This window comes from Calonectris borealis, chromosome W, assembly GCF_964195595.1.
Source record: "Calonectris borealis chromosome W, bCalBor7.hap1.2, whole genome shotgun sequence".
NCBI classification, from domain to species: Eukaryota; Metazoa; Chordata; class Aves; order Procellariiformes; family Procellariidae; genus Calonectris; species Calonectris borealis.
Window position 1 is genome coordinate 6,580,324 of NC_134351.1, and position 17,372 is coordinate 6,597,695.

The window sequence follows — 17,372 nt, forward strand, 5'->3', positions numbered from 1 at the left end:
TCCCTTATCACAGGCTTCGAGAGCCATTTGAGATGTCCTACAGTATCCTGCTTGTGTTTGGGTTCCTGATCCAGAATGCTGTGATCTCCCACAGGACTTGTGTCATCATCATCTGGCCCCCTGTGGATGTGACACAGGACCTATGGGGCACCAGAGCCCTTCTAGTCCGGTAAAGGAAAGCCAGACAAGATTCCTGAGAGCGTATCAAATAGCAAGAGTCATGTGTGGGCAACTGAATAGAGTCTATACTTCCAGTAGGTGTAAGGGGATTGTAGATCCCTACCTTGCATTTAGACACATATTTTGTAACTGTCTAAACATAGGTGCCTGAATCTGAATTGCAGTGCCTTGCCTGACAGCTTGTCAGAACAAGAGCCTTCACAGATCATGATGATATCTCTTGAGTGTCTGGATAGATGTCCTGCAGTGAAGGGAGGAAAATGCAGATTGAGACTTGCCATGCAGAATCCTTGTTAAGGTGGCAAAAGAAAGGAGAACATTGGCATGTGTCTAGCAACGTAGGTGCTCCCACTGTAAGATTAAAAAAACCCCATGAATAGAAGAGGAGGGAGTAGTACTAAGAAATTAAGAATGCAAAAAGTGCCTAAGCTGCTCAGTTAGTGAGGCAACAAAATACCTTCTGCTTAGTGTTGTTATTATATCCTGCCATGGAGGGAAATAGAAATTATTTGAAGCCATGGAGAATGGAGACTGGAAAACCATAGCAGATCTTTCTCTCTATGATGAAAACAAATTGATTAAAAAAAAAATCCCATTTCTCTTGGGAAGGATTATTTGTAAAGTTGGTAGTTTCCCTCTAAAGAGCAGATTAATGATAGTTGGATCATCTCTCAACACTTCAGTCTGAGCTATATCCTCTAACTTAGATGCATTTTCAGCTCAAGATGATCTTTGATTTTTTACCCCTTCCTCTGTTGAGAACTTCAGTATTTTCCTCATTAATGAAACAGTCTGGCCCCATTCTAAATATGTTGTGTTACTCAGATACGTGGTCTCTAGCTCTGCTGTTAAACGTTTTTTTTCTTGGGACTTTGCTTTAATAAGCCAATTATTCAGTCCTAAACAGTTTGCAGACTTCATGTAAGAAATAGCCAAAGCAACCAATTACATTTCCCTGTCCATAGTCAAGATGAATCACATCTAAAATCCTGGACGTACACTCAGTGTCTGCTACTGCTTTGTCACATTCATGTTTTCTTCTAAATGCAACTCATCATGCAATTATTTCAGGGCTGTTTACACCAGGTGACAGCTCACTGTCACTTAGCATTTTCAGAAACTTGGGAAACAGTGCTTAATCTAGTAATTTTCCTTTGCTAATATCTCTGATAGAAACAATAGCAGACACCCAAATGCAGTCTTACGTCTTTCTAGGGAGTAGGTGGCCCTGAGAGCTGTTCCTACACTTGTCATTTGCTCCCTCTCATTTCACCGAACAGCTGCTCGAAGGTTGGAGGTTAATCAGAACACCTTGATGAGCATTTAGGCTCATCAGTCTTGGAAATGCAGTTGTCTGTCTGTGTCCATCACTCATGCCCTTAGAAAACATAACGCAGAAGCTATGCTAGCAGATTCACTTCAGCCACAGTGGTACCAGGCAGCAGCTACCGTTATGAGTCTCGGCAGCACACGGTGAGGTCTCAGGGAAGGAAATAGTGTACAGAGGAGACCTAGTGTAGAGCTGTCTAATTTCTTTACCCTAAATCACGAACAAGGAATGATGCATGAACTATCACCTACTAGGAATAGACTTTGGAGGCTCTGCAATAGGTTGTAGTTTTGCGAGATGGGATGAGCCGAAATCTAACAACTCATTCGTGTGGAAAAGAAGGAAGTCCCACTCTTCATCTCTGCCCTTCTCCCAGCCTTATTGGCTCTCTGGCATTCATTAGACAATTTTGCAGGCTGATTCAACAGTAGTCCAGAAGAAAACTAAGCCACCCCGACACAGAATAGTTGTCTACCAGGTTAGTGAGTTTAATCATTTTAGTAAAAACAATTCAGCAAGCTCAAAAAGTGGCAAAAGGGATAGTGTAGAACCACCTATGGGGAAATGGGAGTATAAGTGGGGACGAAAGAGGAGAAAAGAGATCCTTTTATTTCTGGGACAGGTAAGATGTGAAAACTGAGTCAACCATCTCATGCAGAATTACTCTCAGACATCAGCCTGTGAGCCAAAATTCCTTCCTAAGTTGACCTCTGTTCTTAAAGACAATGGGGATAATTATCTGTGCCAAAAATGTAGATGGATTCAAAAAATACTTAGGTAAACTATTGGAGGGAAAAAATCCATCAAGGGCTGTTAAAAACAAAGATGCTGCTTCCCGTTTAGAAGGGCTCTTGAAGTGCAAATAACTGGAAGCTGAGAGAATATGCCAAAAATCTTTGTAGGATTTCCTGGGCTATTGGTCACCCTCCAAAAGAGGAAAATGGATTAGATGGACTGTTGATCTTCTGTGGCTCTACTTTTTATATTCTCATTTGGAGCATTTACCTAATCTGAATGACCTTAATTGATAGTCTGGCCAGTGATCTGACTTCCCTTTCTCCTTTGTTTCTGAAAGCAAGCAAACAGATGAACAACTCTATTCCTCAGACATCTCTGCCCAACATCTGCCTACCATGGCTGGAACAGGAGAGAAAAGTGTTTCTCTTGTGTGTTGCCATGAGAGACCTATGTTGCGTGTTCGCGTGCAAAAAAGCTCTAATACCGCTTAACTGTTAATGGTTCATACTTATTATTTTCTATCCTCCATTAACTCTCTTTGTGTTAGAAGTAAGATATATTCCTGCCTTGGCCATCCTTTCTTCTCCACTGAATAAAGTGTCAATGGAGGATCAAAGCACAGTATATAACCCTTCTACTCCACCTAGAAACCTCTGAGTTTAATTGCATATCTGCTAAACATAGAGAGAAGAAAAATAACTAAAAACTGTATAGAAGTGTGACCTTGTGGTTGCTATTCTTAAGCACTGATTAGCCAGATCAAAATTGAGGAAGGAAAAAAAGCCTTTTCTCATAACTGTGACAATATCAAAACATTTCTGTGGTATATTGTTTAATAACAGTAATATTAGTAATAATGATAATAATGAAACCATTGTATTAGAATTCTTTCATAATGTTATCTATCACATTCAGAATCAGGAAAGAGTAAGCCAAGAATAGAAACCATTGTTAAAATATTTTTGTCTGTTCTACACAACATAGGCTATTTTTTTTTTTTTCATATCAGCTTCATACAGGCAGAAGACCTCTATCTCAGCAACCAGTGGTTTTGATTTGACTCAATCCAACAATCCTCACCCACTGCTTTGATTCACCAAGTCTTTAACTGATCCACCTAATAAACTGAAGTGGCAAAAGGAGTTGAAGAGTGCTTCTTCTTATCACACAAGAGCTTATTCTCAGAGCTGAGCTCTTCAGGCTTCCCTTCAGGCCTACAGTGATACTCCCAACACTGACCTCTCAGAAAATTGGGACAACAGCTCCTTCTTAGGTTCTTAACAACTGTAGAGTTTTTAGTAGCGTTTCATATACACGCTTTCATTGGATTGAGCCACTCTAATAATCTGGGGAATTCAGCTCTTAGTCTATAGATCCTGACTGGATTTAAGGGCGAGCAAAGTGTCCATCTGGCTGGTGACATTGAGGCAGGAGAGTTTGTATGTTTATCCAGAACTATAAACCACAGTGAAGTCACATGCAGGTTGCGGTTTCTAATTCATAACATAAATGTACTGAAGTTCTAGAGCATGATTCATCTCACCCTAACATCTGCATCTCAAGTTAGTCATGAATAATGCTCTCAAATGTGAAATACTGTAAAGAAAGCCTAGGTTCTTAGGGCTAAAGCAGGGTGGAATGTCACGTTATGTGGCAACTGAGGAGTTTCAAAGGTCCTGGGAATTATTGACTGAAGTTGGAGTGAACACCTGTGGCTTTAGCCCAGTGGTTCTGTTATAGGTATCACAACCCACATACAGTGATGATAATTATGATTAGGATAATGAACTAAGAAGGAGCTGAAGTGAGACTTGCAGCCCGTAAATAGGGTCACCAGTGGAAAACTTGCTTACTTATTCCCTGTGTAAAGTGATTTGTACAAATGTTCCTTAAATGATTTTTGAAATTGGAAGAGACACTCATGTTATAGTTTCCTAGAGGTGGATGATTTATCATGCTCAATTCAAAATTCTTCATCACAGGACAAATGTCTCCATTAACCTTTCTTTCATGGAAGCCGGCAGCCATCTACACCTTACTAAATCCAAGGCACCATCCAGGCTAATAGCCACGCAGGTGTAGTCAACTTGTTAATTACTCCCCCTGAAATGACAAGAAGTGAATTCGTAGCTGTCAGATCCTCCCACTCAGCAGCACAATCCTGGACTTGAAAGAGTAGTGAAATTGCTACCTGCTATTCTTGTTCCCCAATATAAGGGTACTTGGACTCCTGTTAATTATCATGTTTTGATTAAACAGGAGTACTTTGTTCACTTTGTTCATGTACATCTTTGAAGTAAATGACATTTTTCTGGAAGCAGAAAAAGTAATGATATGCCTTTATTAAATATTAGTAGCATTATCTATATTGCAAGTGGTTTCTAACAGAAAAGAAAGTGCTATGGCAAAGGTTTGCCTGAGTTATCTTTAGCCCTGATTTGCAAAAATGTTAACATTTATAAGAAATCATATTTTCTTTTTGAGAGCTGGTTCTGAGAAAAATATTTGTCACTTGAATAGTCTTATTCATATGGGTGGGACACTTTATAAGCAAAATTTAACCTGTTTGAAGGACTGTAGTACAAGGTTTGAAGAAGAGCTGAGTAAGTTTTCTGGGCAGGAAGTCATATCCTTTATAATTGTTTATATAAATTTAGTCACATCTGTGCATGCTTGCAGAATAAAATCATAAATGGTGGCTTTGTTAACAGCATTTGCATCATGAATGATAGTCACTGCCTAGTTCTTAGGCCAAATTATTCAGATAGACTTTGTCAGTCTTTTATCCAAATCTCTGCTGTATCTCAGCCTCTTTGCAGAAGCTGAGGTGATGACATTTATAGGAGGTGACTATTCTACATCCAGGGGAATCCTACATTTCACAATATGTTGTAATATAAAAATGTAATCAGCTTCTCCATCCATATGTTTATGGGAAAGAAGGAAGAGGGGCACATTGTTTTCTAGGCTTCATCTTGGTTATATGAATTGTAGTTAGAACTTGATCAGAACTCTTAACGATTCTGTTTTTCATGGGCTCTTCTGAGCATGCATTTTACTTTTATTAATAATTACATTTTCGGGGGAAAATACATATCTGCAACTAGAAAATAAAATGTTGCAAATAGTAAAAAATTAATATATAGTGTAGTAGTATAAAAATAGCCTATGTTTCTACAGCAGAAGCCATTTGTATTAGATTTTTGTGTGTTTAATTTTCAATCTGCTCCTGGTCCTGAATTTTTTCAGGACTAGATAAGTAGCTTTACACATTGCAGGTGCTCCACATAGGGATTAATTTATGATACTCTCTTCTTACACATTCAGATACTCTGTCTTACATGTCTCTCTCTGTATACGTAGGTACATAGATACTAATGCACAAACACATAAAACCACATACGTATGTGTATATGTCTAATCTCCTTATAATGAAGCACCTCATGGGAATGGATAAATATCAGTACTTGATGCAGAAGGATCTGTTGACTTGTTGTGTCAGAATATTGAGTCGGAAGTGAAGTAAAAGGACTATGATGCACCCAAGTCAACAGTGTGAAAGCCTTCAGTGTATGGAAGGCAAGTAGTAGTGGAGAAGGTGTTTCTTGTAGTCAGTTATTGTTATAAATGGTGGATGGCTTTGATTGATTTCTGTGGAGCATTTGCTACCATGAATGCAGACTGAAGGTGTTATGTTCACATATACCGTTATAATTTATTTGCACCATATAAAAACTTTGAGCCCTGATGACAGAGATCTGACTGTGTGCAAGGTGCTGTACGACCAGAGAATGTAGCGATGTGTTTGCCTTGCTGGCCACTTAGGTCTTACATTTTTAACCTTCTTCACCTGAAAATGGATATCTTGCCTTGAATTTTCTGTTGTACATTGTGCTTTGTCTCCTTCTTGATGAGTAAATGTAGATGAAAACTTCTCCCATGCAACACTTTGTGCAACAATATCACTCTTAATTTTGGTTCTTCTTGAAAGCCACCCAGGCCATTATCTCCTTTTCCAACTGTTTTGTTAGCAAACATCATGATAATGAGGACCCAAAGGGAGAAGACAAACCAGATTTAACTGACTCAAAGTTCAATTCTCTCAGATTTCTGTTCACACAAAACCTTTTAGAGCACAGATAACGTTTCTTTTTTGTGCCTACCACAGACTAAGTGAGATTAAGTTGCTTTTGCTTGCCCTGCTTTTCAGCAGAGAATGAAAAGGTACCACAGTAATGAAACTGCGAGCTGACATTGAAGAAGAGGTGCTTGTACATATCTATACGTACAACTGGGGGGAAAAAAAAAAAAAAAAAAGAAGACAGAAAGATAACCCATTTCCCAATTTAGAAGGCACTGAGAGCATTTCAGGTCACCGAGAAAACTGCCATCTAAGTACCCAAAGCTGAAAATCAATCAGGCTCCTCCAGCAGCTGTGTGTTATCAGTCTTGCCCTGCAGAGCACAGATCTGAAACATTAGGCAGCCCAACAAGAGGGAGAAACTTAATTTGAGAGCAGCTGTTTTAAGACAGATACATAATGGCATTAAAAGAGGAGCACTGCAGTGAGGTGAGAACCAAACAGAATACCCATTAGGTTGAGGAAGCTTTTAGTTTTATTATTGTAACCAGATGCAGACAGAGTACGGTCAATGGCATCCAGAGCCTAAGTTAAAGGAGTGAGACGGGTGTATGGCAATGAAGATGGCTCAGTTAAAAACTACTAATAACAAATAGTCAGACTGCATGGGACTTACTGGGCCTAAACTTAAATATTTATTACGCTGCAACGATTCTGGATGCTCAACAGGTAACTTAGGCCCTGTCCCCCTCAGGTATTTAGGCACCACTTTTCGTTGATGGTAACAGGATTAAGTGCAGAGGTTTGTTTGAGGAACTGGGCATAGTCTAGTTATGCTTCTGCTTTCTACTGAAGATATTAGCACTGCTTGTTTCAGGAGAACAAAATCAACTAGAAGTTATGAGTTGTTCTGCTCTTTTGTTTTCAGACTTAGAAAGTAGGAGTACCTTGTATTTCTATTTGCATCTTTACTCCTTGAAATCATGAATTATCTTATGAACACTCAAGGATTTGTTTTTATGTGCCTCTGAAGATATAAGAACCTCTAAAACAGAACACAGTAGTTAGTTAAGAGCATGTCATAATGCTGAACAAAGGCTAAATAAGGGAAACGAAGAATTGCATCTTCAATAGAAATTAATAAGGAGAGGTGGAATGTACAACAGTAATATGCATTTGAATTTAGCAAGGCCATTTGAAAACAACATTACAGAATCTTTTCTGAAGATGTACGTGGCCAAGACCTTGGTTTAATATCTTATCTGAAAATATGTTTATGGTAATTTGAATGCTAAAATGAAAACTGAAAGATAGAAAGTGCTGTGTTTCTCATCATGCAACTGAATGTATAATGAATAAATGTATGAATTCCTTTTACAATAAGCACTTAACATGACTAATGCTTTGTTTTTTCTCAGATTATTTTAATTTTCTCAAGGCCTACACTATAGTCTTTTTACAAGAATAAGGCTAGCAGAGAGGTACTATCTGTATTAAATGCTGCATTACTTACCTGCTTCTCTTTCATAGAAACAGCAGAGATGTTCGAAGCATGTGGTGACTGAAGAAAGAGTTTCTATCTGTGGGTTTGGAAAGCCAGTTTGGAAAGGTCATTTTTTCTCTGTTCAGCAAAAAATTAGCAAGATTCTTCTGCCTAGAACGATGTTGTCTGTTACCATCACTTCTATAGGCGGGAGCAGGCAACTTGTGCTGTTAACACAAAACTGAGCAAAACCTGGAAGAAAGACCTGACAAAGCTAAACAAATGACAGCATAATGGCAAACGCAGTTCAATGCTGAGAAATAAAAAGCAGCAGCACTGGAAAGAATAATCTGAAGTATTCTTAATTGCTGGTATAATCTAGAATTATGTAACACTAGGCAGAACTGGAAATGGGATATTTAAGTATCCTAGGTACCAGTTTAGTACTAGTTTTCCTACTTGTCTTATTTTAAAGGGTACTTCTATCTACATGAGTATTTACAGAATAAAAGGCAATCAAATCTGTCAATTCTACTATTCTAAGCCATTCATTGCTTATCATGTGTGCATAGCTCATAGGAACGCAACCTCTGTGACTTGGTGTCCTTGTCTGCAAAATGCTGATAGCAATGTTCACCCAAATTATAAAACACTCATACTCCAGGAAAATAATTATATGCTAGGGGAAATTGTAAGACCAATGTATTTTGATGGGCAATTCCTATGACATGCATATTTTTATCTCAAATAGGAGTTTATGTGTAGTGGTTGGTAACAGTGGTTTAAGTCCCTGTTCATCCACTCTCTTTTTATTTAAAAATTCCTTGTTGTAAATAGAAACAGCACTCATCCAGCCAGAAACTCATGATCATCCTACATTCAGGAGCATCTCTGGATTAAAATGTGTATGTAGCAGATAATCTAAGCATACCAAGAGCTGGGTCTCCTGATGTCTTTTTGGCACACAGGGAGAACGAGAGGCAGAACTCCAGGTGTGGCTGACTAAGCTTGGACTTCCTTCTGCTGGTTTGGCACCCCCTTAGCCAAATAAAATATATTTTGGCTCGTCTATATATGTGAGAATCAGATTGGTTTTAACTGCAATTGATAGACTATAAGACAGAGAAGAAGAGAGAATATTTATTTAGAAAGAATATAAGCAGAATTAACAAATGAAGGAAAGAAGCAGCTGACCTATATTTCAGGAACTGGAACATGTCTGTAATGCCGAATGAAAAACCCATTCCAACTCCCCTTTAAATTGTACACCATCCAAATCTATTTGTCATGAAGCAGTTACCTGCTCGTAGCTGAAAAAGGGCTTTGATATATTTTTTATGAATCTAGCTTCTCCAGTGCTAAGATAACAGATCACAACACAACCTTGCATTAATTATTGTACTTCTGTCTCCAGAATGATGTCCTATAAAAGAGGAAAGCCGAAAAAAGAGGATGTATTCATTTTACACACAAAAAGACAGATAACAAAAGGCTTAAGGAAGAATTTGTCCTTTTCTTTCATAATACTGCAGAGGACAATCAAACAATTAAGAGAAAAAAGTTTAAAAGTGCGTTTTTAAAAAAAACAGTTTTTCTTGGTTTAAATAAGATATTCAGTAAAGGAAGAAAGAATTAACAATAAAAAAGAATAGGTGCCATTCAGAAAACAGTTGGAGCTTTTTTTGTTTTTTTTTGTTTCCTACCCTGGAAAACAGTAAATGGTCAGTATAATTAAAGCAAAGTAGTATAATGTTTTAAGCTGAAATTTTTACCTATTTTTATTTTTTTTTTATTGTTTGAAGGAAATAAAATTCCTAAAGAAGCCCATAGTCTAGATGGAAAAAAAAAAAAGAATAATTTTCTTTAATAATTAAGTTTTACCAGCTATTTATTTTAACTACCCAGTTCCTATATTCATATATTCACATATGCAGATTGTAAGGATGCAGGAGTTTTTATCTAATTTTTCGCTTTGGTGCGAAATGCTCATTCTTGCAGTCTGTGTTTGAATCATGGATATATCTCACAGCAATATCAATGAACTCCATTCACAGTTTTTTCTTATAATACCCTATCTTTCTGCTGCATTTTACCTAAACCAAAAGCTGGGACCTTACTGTTAGCCTCACAGAAAAAGACTAATGCTGAACTTAATATAAGAAATATAGTTATTGTCTGATTTATTGTCTGATGTCTGATTATTATTCTCGTCTCTTTTTTGTACCTTATCTTAATGCTTCACTGAAATGGCAGCCGGATTTTGGCCTTTTAATAAATATCAGTCCTTAGAGCTGTAGGATGTAAAATCCAGATACACGTGGCTTAGCAGCTCCCAATTAACTTTAAAGGGAGCGTTATATTAGTATTATAAATTAATTAGGTGAAGGAAAATGTAATGTACTCAAACACTGTAAATAGTGTAAATATACCAGACAGCATTTGTAATAATGTGAATAATTTTTAAAGAGAGGAGATTAGACAGTGAGTTTGCTGATGAATACTTTCCTGCTTTGTTTTATATACACTCAGATGCTATTTCAGTGGAACATCTTCACTTCTGTTCTTCTCTACCCACATGTTAACAGCATGTTCCTCTCAGATCTCAGGGTTTCTGTTTCCTTAATATGACCATAATGTCTACCATGTTGCCTGGACTAAAAAAACTAGCCACATAGTCGTCTCTTCTGAAATCCTTTAGGAAGGACACCGGGGTTTCTGCTTAGCATTATAGCTACTAATAAAACAAAAATATGTTAACTGGGTCCAACATACAGACATATCCAACTCTTGATCTCTCGGAGATTGTTTCTTTCCAGGTTAACGCCTCCGCTCCACAGTCCAACAGAGTAAAATAAAGATGTTTGTCTATGTAATCCCTCACTCAGCTCTATTTTCATTACTTCCTGAGATGAAATTCCAGTTTAAAAGTATTAATTGTAGACCAGAACTAAATGGTACAGCTCTTCCACTCTTAGTTTGTCTTCTTGGTCTATAGGACGTGAGATGGGAAACAAGGTTTTTAATGTATGCATCTTCCTTCTACCTCCTGCACTGGAAAAATTTATTGTCCTAGTAGCCCGGAGATCAGTGAATACACAGAGTAAATGAAAAGATAGTGCTTCTCAAAAGACTGGTTGTGCTCAAGCATTAAGAAGCTGATAGGTCGTAAGTGGGTGCTATGATCTGATCTCTGGTATGAGGGTGTCGGCTCAAGATAGCAATTCCCGCGGTAAGTGTAGGCTTTAGGACTTCCTCTTAAGTGAGTGCCATAAGAAAACTAAGCAATAAATCTCCCATCTATTTTCCATTCAAATACAGGTTGAGAATACCCCTGCTTATCACACCCCAATTGAGGATATTTTTAAGCTTTTCTAAATTATCTGTACTACCCTGCTTTTTGCATATATGCAGAGAGAGAATATTACAAAGGAAATTCGTATCTCCTTCCTGTTTCATCTCTACATTTCTTGGGGCAAAGGCAAATCCTACAAGTAAAAAGCATGTTCCAAATACAATCGCCTAGAAAACCATTTAGATTCATGTGCTTGGAAAATGCTGAATAGAATATGTTTCACTACCACCAACAGAAGATGTTAGCATATAGTAAGAATGAAAATGGGACAGTGATTCTGGCACACCTTTGTGAAGTGTTTTAAGGTCAGTAGTTTGAGGAAACGAAATAAATGAAAATAACACAATGGGTTTGTATATTCAGTATTACCTTTGCAAAGTAAAAGGGTTATAAACATAACCTCGCTCCAGCTTTTAGCAGTTGAAACTTCACTGATTACAGTGGCATGATATCGGGGTACACCTGGTGTAGCTCAGCAGGGAATTAGACGTAGAGATCTTACGTTTACTTACTGAAAGCTATAACTTATATTCAGAGGCCAGTGGGTCTTTTAGTTAGTAACTCTGAACTCCTAATTCATTTCCTTAGCAAATAAGACAGGATTTATCTAGATTCCTAGTTTCATTTTTATCCAAGCTGAATTTAACTATGCAAATGTCTCTCTGCATTAACTGTTTTAAAGCTACTGTATTAAAACTCAGATTGGTCTAAGTGAAGAGAGAAATAGGACCACGGCATATTGGCTTTAGAGTATCCAGCTGCGAAGCCAAGAGTGCAAGCTAAATATATGCAAGTCATATGTTAATTATGTATGCATTAATGTAATGCAAATCGGCACTCACCTGCATGGCAATATACTAATAATACATTATAGTGTTAATAGAATCTACATGAAGGAAATACCACGTTTGATTTTATGTATTTTCTTTTTTTTTTTTTAATTTTTAGTTAAAAGGTAAAAATTCTACTGTACCCATCATTGTTGTGCCATAATAGATTACTCAAACTGTAAATAGCCTATTTGAGTCTATACGGTCCCCCTTCGGCATGGAGTTTCTTATTCAGCAATTCCTAGAAAGAGATCTATTGACTGAAACATATGCTGGTTGGAGTGCTCTGGCTTTCTCAGCAAGGCAATGTATTATACACGTACTTAAGCCTCTGGGTCCTCCTGATATCAATGGGATTAGGTATTTGTTTAAAGCAAGGCATGCGCCTAAGTTATTTGCTGAACTGAGGCCTAAAAGAAGCAGGACAGTCATAGAAATTACCGTATGTGATGATGTCATTAAAGATAGCCTGCCACTGACTGCGCAGGAGCGGGCTGAATTAGGGCCATATAGAATCCTTCATATCTGAATGCTTTAATGTTTCCTTTGTGTAGGTGGAAACCAGGTTTTTACATGCTTTTATAAAGCATCATATGATGCAAGATATAAAGGGTACAAATTGGACTGTCCTGAGAATTCCAGCTACCTGCAATATAATCCCATAGTATAATCCCAATATTATCCCAGTAATCATTGAGAGCCTAGTCCTGAGGGTCTCTGGCAGCCAGGGCTTGCAGGATTAAGTCTTTGCACAGGGCCAGCCATACACTCATGATGATTAATGACACTTCTCAGATGCATTAAATGCACTTGTCTTGTCTTCACACCTCAATGCACAGCCAAAGCATAACATCAGTCGCCAAAACCACTCAGGCTGCTATGCATTATTGTTTAATTAAACAACACAGATAATTTCCAAGACTATTTCCACTATAAACATAGCCTGATATCTAAGCTGTATTTAACTTTAGGACGGAAGTACGAATGTTGAGATGAGAGTGAAATTTAAATGTGAGGAAAACAGCTTATGGAAATAGTAGTTCACTTTTTTTGGTTTTCTCCTTCCAAATTTAGCTTGATAAAATCATGTCCACCAAGCACAGGTTTTCCCTCCTCCACCCCAGCCATGAGGAATGTGAGGACACTGATTACAGAATTTATTTTAAAAAATCCATTTGCATTCTCTCCAGAGATATACAGAGTCCTAATTAGTTGCTCTGACATATCTGAGCCAGAAGCCCTCTTCAGCCACAGGGAGAGTATCCCAGTAATTTAGACAATCTTTAGCTTGAAACTATTTGCTGGAAAAGCTCTGTGGAAATGTGATTGTGGTAAGTAAAAACGACTCTGCTGTATAGCACCAACACAACACCTACGAAACTTTGTGACTTAAACAACACCTATGGTCGGTGCTATCCTTTTAAAGAGAGGCAAATTTACTTCTTTAATATTTTGAGGTGGTGTAATAGAAAAGACTAGATCACGCCTTTTTGCTAATACTTTGCAGTGATGGTAGGATTTCAGAAAGTGTCTTTTTGACTTGAAAGAAAGCAAAGTTAGGTCAGACTGGAGAGCTTTTGAAAAACCTACTCCAAACTAGCAAAGCTATTTCATTTTCCATTCTCTGAGCCACTCCTATGCTTAGTCGTACTGCACTGTGTTTTTCAGAGGATGCCTATAAAACTCAAGTCCGAATTGATGACGAACCAGCCTATTTGGACATTCTAGACACTGCTGGACAGGTAAGTAGTTTCCCAATGTGAAACATTCAATCAGAGATAAAACCAAAGATTTTAACCTCAGATATATGGGTCACAGAGCTAGAAACAAGCTTCCCTATTCAAACATAAAGGGAGCAGTGGCAGAAAAACATTGAGGAATTAACAAAGGAGAAGATTAAAGGAGTGCTTCAGTGGTGTAGCAGAACTTCAAAATCTGACCAGAAGAGACAGACAAATTTAATTGAGTAGAAGATAAAAAGCTGTTTGTTTCTTTTTCTCTTGTATACAGAAACATCTATCACAATCATGGAATGAATAAATGCTGTTGTTGGTTTGTCTTATGTGTTTATCATTCCTGCTTTTCTGTATATTACAGGAATCTTCTGGTCTACTTATAGATCAAGTATTTTGTTACCATTCTTCTCCTCCCCACATTATATTTAAACATCAAATGCTCACCTATAAAGAAAAGATCTTAATGCCAAAAGTAACACACAGTGTACGTATAATGTGTATATGCATGTGTGAGCATCAGTCAGGGAATTAATTTTCACATCCAGTAAGGCAAAAGAAGGAGTTAAATGCAACAATTCCTTCTACCTGACCTAGTTCACCCCTGTTCCACCTCAAAATATTTTTATTTGTTTAATCAAAATGTTGCAGCTGGTTGATCTTTTCCTGAAGTATGTGTCAGGTTTTGTTTGAAGGCTTGATAGTTTCATGAGTTTCCATAGTGCATGTGCACCTTGTACAGGAATGAGTCTGTCAACAAGGACAGTAGATCCTTAAAACAAACAAGCAAAAGAAGATTTAGGAAGTATAAGCCTAGAAACCTTGATCTCAGCTTCCCAAATGCCTGAATGCACCTTAGCTGGGCACTGCAAACGGTGTGAAATGCAGTCTGCTGCCAGGAATTAGAATAGCATCAAGTTATTAAAGTTGAATGTAGTTCAGGGGGACTGTGGCATGAGTTTTACATGGGAATGAAATATAGGCCAATTTCAAAGTGAACTCAACCCAGTTTCAGGAATCAAAAGATGCCCTGAATTATTCTTCCTTGACCCAAAATTATACAGTCTCAGCAGTTAACCAGTAACTTGCTGCTGAGTCTCCTGTGAAAGTGTTTGATTATCCAGAAAATGTAAGCTAAATTTCAAGGCATGTCTCCAAAGCTGTGAATTTAATTGACCTATTATTATAACAGGCCCAAGAAGTTTCTTATGCATAATAGTCCTAGCATAGCTTCAGCAATGATTTGACTGGGGGAAAGAAGGAACATCATAGTTGCTACTCAATATGTCTGAAAATATCTGTACTTCTGTTGGAGAAGAGGAAGCAACATCTTCTTTGCTCACTCAGGAAGTCTGAGACTGGTAACTTCAGCCTTGTATCGTCGTTAGAACACAGTCGTTAGGGAAATTATACCTTCAGCTTTTTAGTCTTGTAAGGGTTGATGTGTTAGGGACCTCCTGTGTTATCCTCTAATATAGTTCACTGTTTACATCTACTTCATTCTACTCCTAAATTCCCTTTAGTCCCATTTTGTAGAGTCAAAATGCTAAAAAATAAAATACTTTCTTAGCCAGAGCTGAAGAGAAATGATGAATCAGAGTTTATGTGTCCAACTTTTTGCTAATGGAAAGAGGACCAAAGTGCTATACAGGATTTATTCATTTTCATAGATGTGTTCCTAATTTGCTGTGGAGACTCTGAGAGAGTGCAGGAGTTAAACTCTGCAAACCAAGAGGGTACAGTAGGTACAGAGCTCCTTGCGTTGTGCTCCTGCTTACAGATCTGTGCAGAGAAGATGAGTTACCCGATCCTAATACCTGCAAATATTATACAAAGGAAATAAAGCAGCTTAAAATCAAAGCAAAGAATGGATGATGAACAAAACAAAATTGGATAGTGTGCTTTTATTTTGAGCTGGGGAGTAATATGTTGTAAAAACCAAGAGGAATAATTTCTTCTACTATAAGTTTTTCCATTTGTTTTTGTTACTAGAAACATAAAGGTTTGTAGTATTGAGAAAAAAAGATAGAATCAGATATTGAGAGTTTCCTTCTCTTCCTAAGCCCCCACCAAAATCAAAGTCTCTATTTTTCCTTTTTTTTTTTTAATTAGAACAAGTATTTTTTAAATAGTATTTAATTTTCTGTCAACTTATTTTAAAATGAAAAAAAAAAAAAATTGAGCCCAATCTTCAATCCCTTTGAAAATATTTTTTAGATTCAGGAAAAAGGAAAAACTATCCCTATGCACTGGCCTTTTAAGTAGCTGAAAATATCATGTTTTCCAGTTTAAACAAAGCTTATCTTTTGTCAGTCATGTTCACTTTTTAGGAAAAATTCCCCACAAAACTGTACAACTTTTACATGATTTTTTATTTTTGATCATAAAAAATAGCTAGAACAAAACCTTATTTTTAATTGGTGGGGGATTCATTGCCAATATTATGAATTTTAGCAGAACTGAGAGTTGTAAGGTAAGAAAAGAAATCAGAATAATGCAAACAGTGAAAGTTGGTGAGAAAAATAGTAGAGAAAGGCTGGAGAGTTTTAAATTTCATTTCAAGAAGGGACCTAAATATCCATAATATTAGAGGTCCATGGCAAGTAATGACCACGTAATGAAATGTGGTGCAGAGATTTTGGAGCAAGCAGAGAGCTGTGGCGGTAGCACCACGCTCTGCAGGTACATCAACCCAGGACATCGTACAGCCTGGACATACCTATTCATGATCCAAGTTGAGCTGATACAAGAAAATCTCTGCTTTAAATTTCCCTGTTCTTACAGCGGAGACTGTCGCTGAAACATGTCTCAGTGTATCTATGCTAGGAAGCTCTTCCCACTTTCCTAGGCTCCTATTTTTCAGAAACTGTCCATTCTAAGTATCCTGGATTTAGCTGCTTGTCTTTGCAGTTGTCTTTGAATTTGTTGCCTCTCTATCTGCACTACACAGCTCCAGAATAAATCAAGACCTAATCCAACTCCCATTGAAGTCAACAGCTAAAATAGCCTCTTTCCTCAAAGAGGGCTTAATGTTCCTCTCACTGAAGTTCAAACTGAAATCCTGCTGTGACTTTGGTGACTCAGGGTAAAAATCCAAAGCACCCAGTTATGCTGATGATGGTGTGCTCTGATGGTACCTCGCTGGGTTTCATGTTAAAGCAGAGATGGTCTTATAGCTTCTAAATCATGTAGTGGAAATCTCATTTCTCTGGGTGTCCTCGCAGTCATAAATACTTCATCATCAACTTTGAATCATGACTTTAATCACTTCAGAAGATCAAGGAGCTAAAATTGTAATTTTTCCCTATTTGGGAAACACAGGCAGCCAACAGAAAAACCAACTGAATTTAAAGTATTTTGCTGTTGTTCTAGAGAATATGTTTCACCAAATATGCTTCTCCTTTCCCTGCTGTACCTATGCAGTAATTGAACACTTGGACACTGACCAAATATTGATATTTATTAATAATTAATATAGTTCTTTATTGTCAAGTCCAGAGTTAAAAATCCACATCTGACTTCATACCTGAAACTGGATAAAAAGCTTTGATATTTTAACTGATAGATACAGTTTGGAGCACCAAAAACATAGATGGTGCTTCAGAAATACATTTCTGGTTCTCAACTTTCCGAAGTTACAAAACA

At 37.4% G+C, this 17,372-nt stretch overlaps 1 protein-coding gene across 1 annotated transcript in view; it reads left to right on the top strand.

The window, feature by feature from the left end:
* Positions 1-17,372, top strand: part of LOC142074680 (GTP-binding protein Rit2) — a 174,602-nt gene that overhangs the window by 59,341 nt on the left and 97,889 nt on the right. Inside the window, exon 3 of the mRNA XM_075135462.1 lies at positions 13,663-13,736. Coding sequence (XP_074991563.1) covers positions 13,663-13,736 — 74 coding nt within the window. The remainder of the gene's footprint in view (positions 1-13,662; positions 13,737-17,372) is intronic.